Raw genomic sequence first — 12764 nt, forward strand, 5'->3', positions numbered from 1 at the left:
TAGCCATGTTCATGGAGTAAGATATGGATTTCAACACTGCAATGCCAGCCTGAAAGAGTTAAGGCCATATAATAAAAAAAACCTCATCAGGACTACATTGTTCTTGTACTAACAGGCAAACACTTGCTACAAAAGTAGAACTAACTCCAAAGTAAAAAGAAAGTCACCAAGACTTCAGCTCATAGCAATAGTTGGTAAAAATATACCTAACGAACTGCTTTTTTGATAGTCATATGGAGACAGGACTTTTTAAGCACAGGCTCCAACCCCAGGGATTGTTGTTTAGAATTAAGGACACTTTATCTAGAATGTACTTTGAAAATGCTTAGAGAAATTAGAACACTTGAGAATAATCTGAGGAAAAGTTCTGTCAAGGGTGACTTTGTTCCACAGCCTATCAAGTGTCTTGTCCCTTCCATAGTTTTAATATTGCTGTGAATGAACTGCATAACACAGACTTTGCTTCCAAGATGACAACCTTACACCTCCTGGGTTTCTGTTACAAATTGAAGGCTTTTAATGACCCCATTCAAGAGCTCAGGAATTTTCTCTGCTTTCACAGTAACAGTACTTCCTAGAAACTTTAAACTCAGCTACACCAGAGGCTCCCATGCAAGTTGTTCTTAAGCTAAACTTGCATGGACTCATCAGGCCTTGACACTGGGATTTCTTGTAGCAAGAATAAGACAAGTTATGCTAAAAATAAGATACAAGCATAGCCTAAAACTGCAATGTAATAATGATTTGGGTTCCTAAAAACATACAATCCATAGAATATTTCAGTTGGAGGATTGAGGCATATCTGCATCATACAGCAGACAGAGGCAACAGAAAAATAGATTTTTAAATACTTACTAGTAGCAGCCTCAAAAAAAGACTAATTTAAGTCTTCTGAACAACAGAGGCATAAGGGGCACAAATATGAAAGAAGACAGTAACAGGTGCATAGAGCTGATTTTTTGGGGGTGACTATCACCATTATTATCCCTATACAAGTGTTCAAGTTAACTTCTCAGCTGTCTATAGCACCTGATTCTCTTGCTAGAACCAGTGTTGTTTTTTCAGTATAGATACAACTATGAAACAGACATGCATGCTTTCCAGGCAGTTTGTATTCATTTTATTACAATTTTTGTAACTTAATATTTCCATATCTGGACATATTTTTGAAAGAAATTTTAGATTTACAACTTCAGGAAACACTTACAGAATTAGATGTTTTGATGACAGCTACTCAACTGCACTGTATACAACTTCACTGCCCACCTTCCATGTCCTGCTCTACATAGCCCCAAACAAGTGAAAATCTGAGACTGATGTTCACATTCAAGCTGCAGTAAAGCTCAGTATATGGAAAGAGAGTGATTAACTGGCAGATCAGATATTCCAGGAATCAAGAACATACACAGAAATACACATTTTTTCATTTTATTAGGAATAATTCCAAGTGGGTTATGAAGAAACTAATCCATTGAATTTAATGAATTTTCCAAAATTTCTTTATGAAGATATGTTCACCAACAAACAGTAGAACTTCAGCAGAACTATTATACACTGGGCAAAAATAGTCAGGCTGATACCAAAAAGCAACATGCAACGTAAAAAAAGATACAATATAAAGGAAGACAATCTGCTGAATATTAAAAACAACCTCAACATGAGCTCTTTGCAACCAGCACAGAACTATTCTACCCATGAAATCCAATTCACACGAAGGCAAGTTGGGCTTACAGAACCCAAGGATTAATAAAATGTTCCTCAGTGCAGTAGATTTATATAGTGTTTTAGAGCATTTCCTTGGCTGGTACAAGCAGTATTAGGAATTCTTTTTGGCAAGGGAGAGAAATAAATATATACGGAATGCTACATTTTTAAATCAGCAGACTGTCTGAGGAATGAAACAGGACATCAGTAAACTAAGGAAGGAGAAAAAAATTTTAAAACATTAATTTATTGGGGCTCAAAAGAGTATTCAAAACAGATCTTAAAGATGTCACAATAACTATATTCAGGCATTTAGGCTAACAAGAGAAATAAAATCAGAAGATACACTTTTTCCAAGTTAAGGAGAATTTTACCCAAGTATATTGCTACCTTTGCAACATGTAGCTCGGTAAACAATAATTGGCAACAAAAGAAGTTGAAACGCTGTAATATCCTGCCCAAATATCAGTTCCAGATACTGTAATAACCAAGATGCAAACTAATTTGTTGTAACAAGCCTAGACCACTTATATCAAACATGTCCCTGGTGAAAGTCATCCAGTTTGAGTTAGCGTTTTGAGAGTTCGTTTGACAGCCAGTCCAGTCCCTCATACAGACCAGTTCCTTGTGTAGCACAGGTAGCCTGGACATACCACTGGTAACACAGAACAGAAAGAAAAACTGAAGTTAAAAACTGGCAAAATGCAAGCTACGTTGTCACACTATGTGACACAGATGCACACTCCATTAGTGCTCTTTAAACACCATTTTATACCATAAGCAGAGCAAATAGTGAACAGATGATACCAGTTCTGGAAAGTAGATGGAGTTCAGACACTATTCAAAAATTCAATGTTGGCCTACTGACCAAATGCTGGAACACTTTAGTGCATCAGAAAAAAAATACAGAACTTGCATTTGGATTATATGCTGAAAAATGGCTTCTTTTTGCAAGACTGGTCTTCAAGGAAATGGACATAGAATTATCTAAATTACAGATCTTTAAGACATTTTCTATGGCTGTGATCTTAGTGTGTCAACATACAGAAGAGCTTAAGTGAGTATAAGAAAAGGATAAATGGTTTATGTGAAAAAACAATGTCTCAAAGGCTTGTGCAGATGAGAAGGGAATCTTAACAATTCAGGAGCTACTTAATTCCCTCCCATCTTTGTAGTGGTGAAAATGCAGAATGCATTTTCTTATCCAGAATAACAAGTATTGGGAAAACAGGAAAACTCATCACATGCTTTGTTAAACATGTTTGACAGCTGTATTTCAGTGAGAGCCTGGAGTGTTTGTATTTTTTCTAGAAGGCAAGAGATGAAACACTGCAGCAGCTGTAAAGATTGGATTATACTTCTAAATCACTTACTTTGCATGAGGACCTTAAACTCTGCACTACAGAGCTTAATAGCACGCATGTTCATCTTTCTACAGAAAGAAGTGAAAGTTTCCCTTTCCTTTAAAGGGAGATTATTGTTATAATATATAAGAAAGGAAGAGAATTCAGTAACCAGGATGTTCAGCACTTACAGTTCTGTTACGCAGAGACTGAAGACCTAGTTTATCTGTCATTTCACTTATTGCCATGGCATTTGGCAGATCTTGTTTGTTTGCAAACAGAAGCAGCACTGCATCTCGCAGTTCATCCTCTTGAAGCTGAAAAAATGGTCATGTTATTAAATTACACCAGTAAAGCATTTAAATTATGTCAACAAGTGCTAAAGAAACCCAAATATTGATTTAAACTTGATCAACTTTTTCATTCTTGCTTCTGAAGTCACTACTAAGTACTGAGTAAAATTTAACTAGTACTCAACAGAACTTCTCCTACAAATCAGGAAATGTTTTCTCAAGACGCAGTTTACTTTTACCAACACCTTGCTGCTGAAATTCTTAGCACAAATTTGTTATGCCAAAATTCTTTAATCTGCTGTGCTTCTACTAAAACTAAGGTTTAATAAAGGAATGAAATCTTCTGACACACACTAATGTTCCTGAGCTAAAGCTCTCTACAGAGTTCTAGTTACAACTCTGTGTACTCTGTGACCTGGAATCACAGAATGTTTAGGTTGGAAGAGACCACCAAGATCATCCAGTCCAACCTTGGACTAACAGCACAGTCAACTACTAAACCATGTCCTTAAGGACCAGGTCCAAATGCCTTTTAAATGCCTCCAGGGATGGGGACTACACCACTGTCCTGGGCAGGCCATTCCAATGCCTGAATGACCAAGTTATTGTGACCCGTACAAACTCCTTAAAAATTTAAAACCCTACATCTCTTAGGGAAGCTAACATACATCAGAAAACTTGACAAAGCAAAGGTTATTGACATTACCATTTTCTGCAGCTCATCTGCTGCTTCTTGGATTCTCTCCCTGTCATTGCTGTCAACCACAAAAATGAGGCCCTGTAAGAAGTCAAGCAGTTTTGAGAATCAAATGTAAACATGCATTGTTATTTTTTTAAAAAACAAAAATCTCTTACTGAATAGTCCAACTATCCCCTCTTTATCTAAGCAAATTTGACAGAAATTTCTCTTTAAGCAATGAATGATGTCACTCTGAATGAGTTTCAACTGCAAAATAAAGCTAGGCCTTCTAAATCAAAAAAGTTCAATAACAAATGTCAGCTTACAGACTGTGTGGGATCCATTGGTTTGAAATAAAAAGCACCAGCAACATTTCAGAAACTAACTCTCCCTTCTGCCTTTTCACTTATTCATGCAGTGAAGAGAATCACAAGTGCTTCACCATCACATGTTTTACTCAGAAACCCCACACAATTAAAGGCATATATTTTTTTAAAAGTTTGTACAAAACGGTATTTCTAATGGCATCTCTGTTATTCAGATGTCTTCATGTCTTCTCAAGACTCTTACCTGTGTGTTTTGGAAATAATGCCTCCAAAGAGGTCTAATTTTATCTTGACCACCAACATCCCAAACTGTAAAACAGATGTTTTTATATTCTACCGTTTCCACGTTAAAACCTAAAATAAAAGAGTCAAAAAGTTAGAAACAATCAATGCTAGCATTAAAATGTAATTCTAGTCATGTTAAGGATAGTTACTAAGGTCTGTTTCTCCCAAATATATATAAAACTGCTTATAAGAACTGAATTGCTAGATCAAGAGGAAAACTGGCTGAAGGGGAAAAAAAAATAAAATAAAAAAAAATAATCCAAGCACACAACCTTTGGTACAGCAAGTTTTTCAGCAACTAACTGCCTAGAAGTTAATGGTGTTTAGGGGAAGTACTGCAACTTAATTGGTTCCTATACTCCTAAGCATCTCCTGCTGGTCTAGATGTATCTTCGGTCTCATACAGTTATGTTATGTACCAGAAAGCTCATGTTTATTTTGATTCTTACATTAACAGCAAATATAGCAAATCCCTAAGCTCTTCAGAAGCCCATCTCTACTAAATATGGCAACGAGAAGACATAAGAATTGGTTATCTTACCGATAGTGGGAATTGTGGTGACAATTTCTCCCAGCTTCAGTTTATAAAGGATAGTTGTCTTACCAGCAGCATCCAAACCAACTAGAACAAACAGAAAATTGTATTTAGTTCACCATATGAATTACAACATGCAAACTTAAAAGTGTGCCATTTTACAGGCAGAGTATTAGGGTTTTTTTAAGAACAAACCAACTTTTTCAACACTCTTAAGTTGTAGCTGATATACTACTGTATGTATCTCCCTATTTCCTCTACCCAGCAAGCAATGAAGAAAAGCTCAATAACACACTTCCATCTAGAACCTACAGGCTTACAGGCTTCTTGTCCATCTTTCTTAGATTTTGTTACTGAAGTTTTACATTCACTTTGAAAGTTTCTTCTGCGCAAATCAAGATGGCTGTAAATGCCTAGCAACAATCTACAAGCAGCACACAGGTTCTAACTGATCACATTTGCTACTTAACACTCCAGCTGGGGAAGGCCTTACTCTGCTTTCACCTAAGACCAAGTTCTGCATGCACCCGAACAGCTGGCACTATAAATGGAAGACACTTCTGTCTCCCTCACTCCAGTTTCTTGTCCCTTTGCTAACACATTTCTTTTCAATTGACAAAACCACATCCATGAGGAAACTCCTGTAATCCTTCCACATATGTCCTAAGGGCTCTAACTCTTCATGATATCACTTCCAGTCATTGAGATTCACCAAGATGCTTCCATTGAGTCTCCACTTTTGATCTTTACAGCAGGACTTCTGCACCGAAATTTGCCCTTCTGTTTCTACAAAGAAACTTCAGCTTTCTGGTTTTCAATGTACGTTACAGCATTAGTAAGTTAAGATCCTTTAAAAAAAAAAGCAAAAAGTAGAGCCTCAAAGACATTTTGAGAGATCACACCAACAATCCAATGTTTAGCACACAAGCTCTTAAATAAATACTAGGTATTAAATACATACCACAGCAACAGTGAATACAATGTCTATTTAAACTTCCAATAGTCAATTTTTTTCCCAAACAATAACCCCCAAAGAATTAAATAATGATATTAAGTGTTCAGGTTAACTTTCTACTTAGTGACTGCAATACATTAAGCTTTAAGTGATTTGATGACTTGACTGTTAATAATACAACTGTTTCATTAGCCTTGCAATAAAATGGAATTTGAAATTACCTACTTACTCAGAATGAAACCGAGCTCTTAAAAAGCCTCTTCCTTCTCAAGACACAAACTGCTGTTACAGCAAACTAATTAAAAAACTTGCTCTAATTGTCCTATATTTTGATAATGTGAACAGGATTACACATGCCAATGCAGTTTCTTTGGTATTGTCACTGCATGTAAAAAAAAAAAAAAAAAGCAGCTCTAGTTGTTAATGTCATGAAAGAAGGGAGGGGTATGTGTGTGAGAATCTACCATCAAAACCCAAGCTCTTTGAGGGGTAATACACTCCCAAAATGCTCAAATTAAAAAATTAAACAGTTTTAAGTTTCCTATTGTCTAAGTGTTGTTCTCTTAAAACCACACACAAGCACAAAAGAAAAAAGACATGGTGTAGCAGAAGTTTCAGAAGAGCTTGCAAGTCATAAAACTTGCAAATGCTGGCATTTTCCTTACAGCAATGAAGTGTCAGGTAGCCTTAGAAAAACCCCTTAAGCAAACTCTGAAACCCTCAAATACACCATCTACACTGAAAAACTATGGTTTTAGTAGCTCAATGCTTGAAGCCCAACACTATTCTCACACAAATCAGTTTCAAGTGAGCTTTTGTAGGATGCCTAGATCTTTGCAAGAAAACATATTATATGTACATGATATATATATATGATAGATTTCCAATAAATTTAACATTAAGATTCTTTAGTGAACCACCAATTAAAGCTACACATACTCACTCTTGTCTCACCCCTCTAAAAAGCCCCCAAACAGTTATCAGCAGACTAAACACTGACAAGATTTGTTAAAAAGATGTTATCTACACAAATGGTTTCAATGTGTTTAGGGTTTCTAGAGAAGATACCGATAAAGACAAAGAAAACAGTTAATCTAATTTCAATACAGCCAAGGTATTGACAGCCATTTGAAGATAAAACTCAGTTAAGAAATGAAGATTTTTCAGCAGTTTCTTAAACTGAGGAAATTACTCCCCCAGTTCCCCACTCTGCTCTAGTGCCAGGATCCACCACCACCATCTCCATGCCACTGGCAGAAGGCTCCATTACCTGTGTAAGCCCAAAGCCCAGAGACTTTGCTTAAATCCACTCTTGCCAGCAGTTCTAATTAAGCAGCTGGACTTTGCACTCAGGCAGGCTGGCTTATGGTTAGATGTTTTCTTTCTTCTAATTACACACTTGAAACAGCAGCTTTTCACTGGAAGATGGCAACTTCTGCAAATCACCGTGACCCTATTTGCAAATAGTGCCTCTTTCAGCCAAATTGCAAGTGTTACAGAGTCTAAACAAGGAGCAGCCATTAAGAGCACAGTCTCCATTACTTATTCCAATTCGGCCTTTGCCACCCTTTTTAAAACAAGAAATTTCAAAGTACCAAATGACTTTTTTAATCTTTCCAGCTGCTACCAAGTGTAATTATTGCTTTTAGTAGTCCAAGAATAAGCACGTTTACATTTGTACTGGAACAGTAAGTGTAAACCTATAAGCTACTTCCCATAGTAACAGTTTAGGTTAGGTGTTAATCTTCACGGTTAAATCAAGTCTTAAATCCTCAAATAATGTGAAAGCAAATTTCTGATTCTACATTTTCACTGATTGCACTGCATGACCCTCGACAAGATCAAAGTGTAAGAATCTCAGTGTACAGCATGATGGTCAGCAGCTGTAATACAGAGCACTGAGATGACAATAAAGTACAAATGGGAAGCATAGGCTTGCATTTGAAATAATTTAAATTGAGTCAAACATCCTCTTCCTCTAGCTGCAGAAAAAACAGCTACAGTGCTTTCAGCTGCTGTTAAATCTATTGTGGTTCTCAGTCCTTCACTCCTTTTAACAGTGTTTATTCAGTCTTTCAGCTGTGCTTCTAAATCCCAAGCTTGTAGTTTCCTTGTCTCTGAGAACACCACTCCTGTGACAACATCACATCCCTCATTTACCAGCTCTCTACTCTGATCACTGGTGGCTGAATATCAAGCTGCCTCAGTTATGATAATACAGAACCATACAAACTACAAATGCAGAAAAATTAAGAACCGAGGTTTTGCATTGGTACCTATCAAGACATATTTAGGTTTTCAGATTGAGATTTCCGAAGTTTACTGTAGAATATGGTGTGTTGCTACTTCCAACAGAAGTGTTTCCCATAATCAGAGAGAAAAAAAAAGCAAGAACAAAACCAACAAAGCAGCCCCTACTGTATTTAACTTATTTGTGACATTCATGTTACAAAAAAAAAAAAAAAAAAGGCCATCTTTAAAAAGCAAATTAACGAATCCCAATTTACTACAGGTTTTTACTCCTTCACTTTTGTTTCACATCTATGCCAGTTCTCTCAAAACTTGTCTTGTTTATCCTTTATGTACTAATCTTTCAGGTTTACTTTCAACTGGGGAAGTCTTTGGGAGACAAAGGGGTCATTTTCAGTATAACTTCTGAAGAAAACACACAGAGGTAAAAAAACCAAAACCCAAACAAACAGCATGTAAACCAACAGTTAAAAAAAACAAACAACAAAAAACCAAAAAACCCAAGCAAGTAAAAATCAGAGAAATGCCTTTGTGCTGTATAATGACAGAATTCTGAAATAACTTGAAATTTTTTCCCTAATGTATTTAATAATGACCTTTGTATTCAAATCTCTTGAGTAGCTATTTTCTTAGTTAGCACTTGCACAACTACAAGACACAGAACACTGAATTATGACACTGAAAGGTGCAGAATGAATCAATTTCCTTTTTTTAAGTCAAAGAAACTGCAAGTGAGGAGTTTTACAAACAGGTACAAGCAGGTTCAGGACTCAGTTTGTCCACTCTAATGCCCTTGCTGCCAAATCTAATTTAATTAATTCAACCCTCCCCTACAGTTACTTCTTTTCTCTTCCCTCATGTTACTTTCATCTATAAAGATAACACAGAAATTGTTTTCCATGCATTTCCTCAGAACTGCTTTAACTTAATTGTCTGAAAAACACTTAATTAGACAAGTGCAGGTTTAAAAAAACAAAACCATTAAATGTCAACCTTTTACCATAGATGTATCTTGAAAATATAAAAGATGTGTCAAATTTACTGTTAGTAAATGGTACATGATGAAAAATATCCAAATTGTACAGGACTCAGTAACACAATGTCTGTCTTAAGAGCTGGATTAATTCTACTCTATCTTGAATTCTGCAGAAACAGAGGAATGCTGTGAAGGTCAACTTTGACATAGGAATTAATCATCTGTTTATTATCACCTCATCCACATATTTTTTCCCCCCTAAATATTTCTCTATAAACACCTTACCCCAGAATGATACTTCCTTAAAGTACACTATGTAAATGCCCATCCTCATCCATCTAATTTTCAAATCATAAATTGAAAATTAACACCTTGAAGAAAAATTAATTCAGTCCCAGTATTCATTCAGACATCTCTCCTCAGAGTGCTATAGTATGTATGCTATGAAGCACTTCTTTTCCATGTTACAAGTATAAATTAATGATGTCATCTCCAATATAATATTCTGCTTCTAAATATTTTATTTAGGTCTTATGACACACTCTCATCACAACATAGCGAAACTTTTAGCCTCCTATACTACACAGCTAATATGGTAGAGTCTCATGCTCTGATCCAGTCCTGTGTTTGAGTATTAATAATTTTCATTAAAAAAAAAAGAAAAAAGTAGTTGAACCAACTGGTAGAAGCTGCAGCTCCCTAACACATATCACGCGAAATAATTACCTACCCATGAAGATACTAGAGCCTTGCAAACTGTTTTTGATCTGTGTGACATTGTTTTTCTGTTTTCACTAATTTATAAGATGCAACAGAAGTACAAATACCATAGATAGACACTACCTCATCCTACATTCAAGCTCATCTGAAAATTTTACTTCATTCATTCTGCCATATGAAAAGTCTGGCTGCAAGGGAGAGAGTCAAACCACTTCCTTGAACCCAGCAGATGCACTAGGTTGTCTCAAAGACAAAAAAATTATTCAGGTTATTTTGAAATGGATGAGAGTCTCTAATTTCAAACAGCAAAGATACAATAAAAATTACTGTGCGTGTAATAAAAATCTGTCATCACATCTATGGAAACCATAGAAATTTTAATTTTAAAATGCTGCATTACTGTGTCTGCTGTGAGTAAGCAGGCAGCATTAAGGATAAGTAGCATGCCAAGAAGTTTCACAGTTAGGACTCAGTCACATATCTGGCTACACCAAAACGACCACTTTATATAAATTCTCAGGACAAACTCCCTTAGTCTGGCCACAAGTCAAGCTCCATTCCTTTCTCTAAGAGCATTTGAGAAAAATTCGGGATTTCCTACCTGTTTGTACATAAAGCTGAGGTGGGGGTAAGGAGGTGGGTGGAAGAAAGCAGGGAGGAGTTGAAGTGTAAGAAAACCAGAAAGCAGTATGCTTTTGCTTTGACCTTTTGAGCCATAATCTTTGAGTGAGAATCTTCAAGAGCTTCAACTCTTATATGGTTCGTTTCAATAGAAACACAATCTAATTCCAAGTAAATAATTATGGGCTGACAGCAGTGTACAAGCATTAAAAAAAGGAGCCTACTGGGTTTTACGATTTCGTCCATTAGCGTCAACAGAATTAAAATGCACAGACGACATACTCAAATGTCCTTTCCTAGAATCAGAGAGGCAGACACCTTAGCTACCAAAAATCGGCAATTATTGCCAATTTCTTATGCTCTTGGTGTCAAATACAGCAGACTGTCACATCCTGTTGGAAAAGCCACCCCCACCCCACAGCTGGGACAGGAGCGGCATCCCCAGGCCGAGCGGAGCCGCAGCGGCAGCGCGGGGAGAGGCGAGGGCCTCACACACCTCCTCGCCATCTCCTCGGGGAAGGGACACCCTCCCTCCTCCTCCCGACCCATCTCCCCACCAGGCAGGCGCCGTTTTCACCTTCTGCAATTTGATCTTTGTTCTACACATCGCTCCGGCTCAACGCAGGCGGAAACGCAGGTGCGAGTGGAAGGGGCTGAAGCCTCGCACCCCCGGATGCAAATCCCGGAGAAAGAGGGGCCCTGCGTCTCCCAGGACCCCCGAGAGGAGGATTCAGGGTGGCAGAAGAGACAATAAACGAGAACACGGCGGAAAAAAGGAACGGCAGACATATCCCTATCCCCACCCCTTTTCCTCACCGCTCCATCTCTTTCCTCCGCTCGTTCACTTTACAACGACTCTGCAAGCCCCGAGGAAAGGGGCTGGAGTGATGTCCCGTCTCTCACGCCCCGGGACAGGGCAAGCACCCCCGCCTTGAACCCACGGTTCCCTCCCGTCAACCTCCCCTCCCCCACCGGGACGCGTCCGTAAGGGACCGAGCGGGCCTGGCGGCGGCCGCCGAGAAGGGCACAACGGCCCCGGCGGCAAAGCTCGGGGGGAAGGGCCGCGGACGGGCGGCGGCAGCGAGCCGCTCCCAACCCTTACCCATGAGGATGCGCATCTGCTTCTTGCCAAAGAGGCGTGAGAAGAGCGAGGAGATGGTGAGGCCCATGGCGGCTCCGGCCGGGGCTGGGCGGCGGCACAAGCAGCGGGAGGAGCGCGGTGAGGAGAGAAGGGAGGGCGAGCACGGCCCGGCGCTTGTCTGTGCGCACGGATCCTTCCGCGAGAGAGCAGGCAGGCGGCCGGTGTGCGGGGTTCGCCCGGGGGCACCGAGTTATAAGGTGAAGGCGGCAGCAACGATAGCAGCAGCTGCTGCCCTGTGACGGGAATCTCGCTCGCTCGTTCTCTGCCACGTCACGCTCGCCACGGCCGCCCGGTTCCAACGCGGACAAAATCGCGTCACGCTCGCCACATCCCCCCGGGCCGCGTCACCATCCTCCGCCACACGGCCCCAGAGCCCGAGTGAGGTGAGGACTACTACTCCCAGCAAGCACTGCGCCAGCTCCGCGCCCGCTCGCCTTTGTCCGCCGCCGCTAGCGCATGCCGGGAGATGTAGTTGCAGACTTCCATCCGGCCTCGCCGCAGCTTCCGGGCCGCCCGGGGCAAGGCTGAGCGCGGCATGCTGGGAAACGCAGTCCGCCGGGCGCAGAGCGGCTCCTCAGGCTGCGGCCGCGGCCCCGCTGTCCGGCGCTAAGTGCCGGTCCCGCCTCCACCGGGACACGGATGCCCTCGGCCTATCCCCCGAGCCTAGTAATGCGCCTCACTGCCGCTTGTGCTGCTGCTGCGCTGAGGCGTGACAGCCAACAGGCTCTTCCCCCCAGGGGCCAAGAGAGGTGAGAGCAAGAGGAGAGCAGGGGATTCAGCCCCCAAATACACCCTGGCAGCAATAGAGCCAGTTAATAAATAAATGAAGTTGCCCCTTTCTCGTAGAAACAGAAATTACTGTGGTACCCTTTTATTACACGGTTTCTGTGCCCTGGACCCACTGCAGCAGCCTGGAGGCCAAACATGAAGGCAACC

General features: G+C 40.1%; 1 protein-coding gene across 1 annotated transcript; it reads right to left on the reverse strand.

Annotated features, from left to right (window-relative positions):
• Positions 1-1412: 1412 nt before the first annotated feature.
• On the reverse strand, positions 1413-12174 carry ARF4 (ARF GTPase 4). Its single transcript, XM_071755872.1, has 6 exons — positions 11790-12174; positions 5172-5252; positions 4590-4699; positions 4047-4118; positions 3239-3364; positions 1413-2359 (listed from the first exon to the last, which is right to left on the reverse strand). The coding sequence occupies exons 1-6, from the start codon at positions 11854-11856 to the stop codon at positions 2273-2275; spliced, it is 543 nt and encodes a 180-aa protein (XP_071611973.1). The 5' UTR covers positions 11857-12174; the 3' UTR covers positions 1413-2272.
• Between the last annotated feature and the right edge of the window lie 590 nt (positions 12175-12764).

Source organism: Heliangelus exortis, chromosome 12, assembly GCF_036169615.1.
Source record: "Heliangelus exortis chromosome 12, bHelExo1.hap1, whole genome shotgun sequence".
In the NCBI taxonomy this organism is placed as follows: Eukaryota; Metazoa; Chordata; class Aves; order Apodiformes; family Trochilidae; genus Heliangelus; species Heliangelus exortis.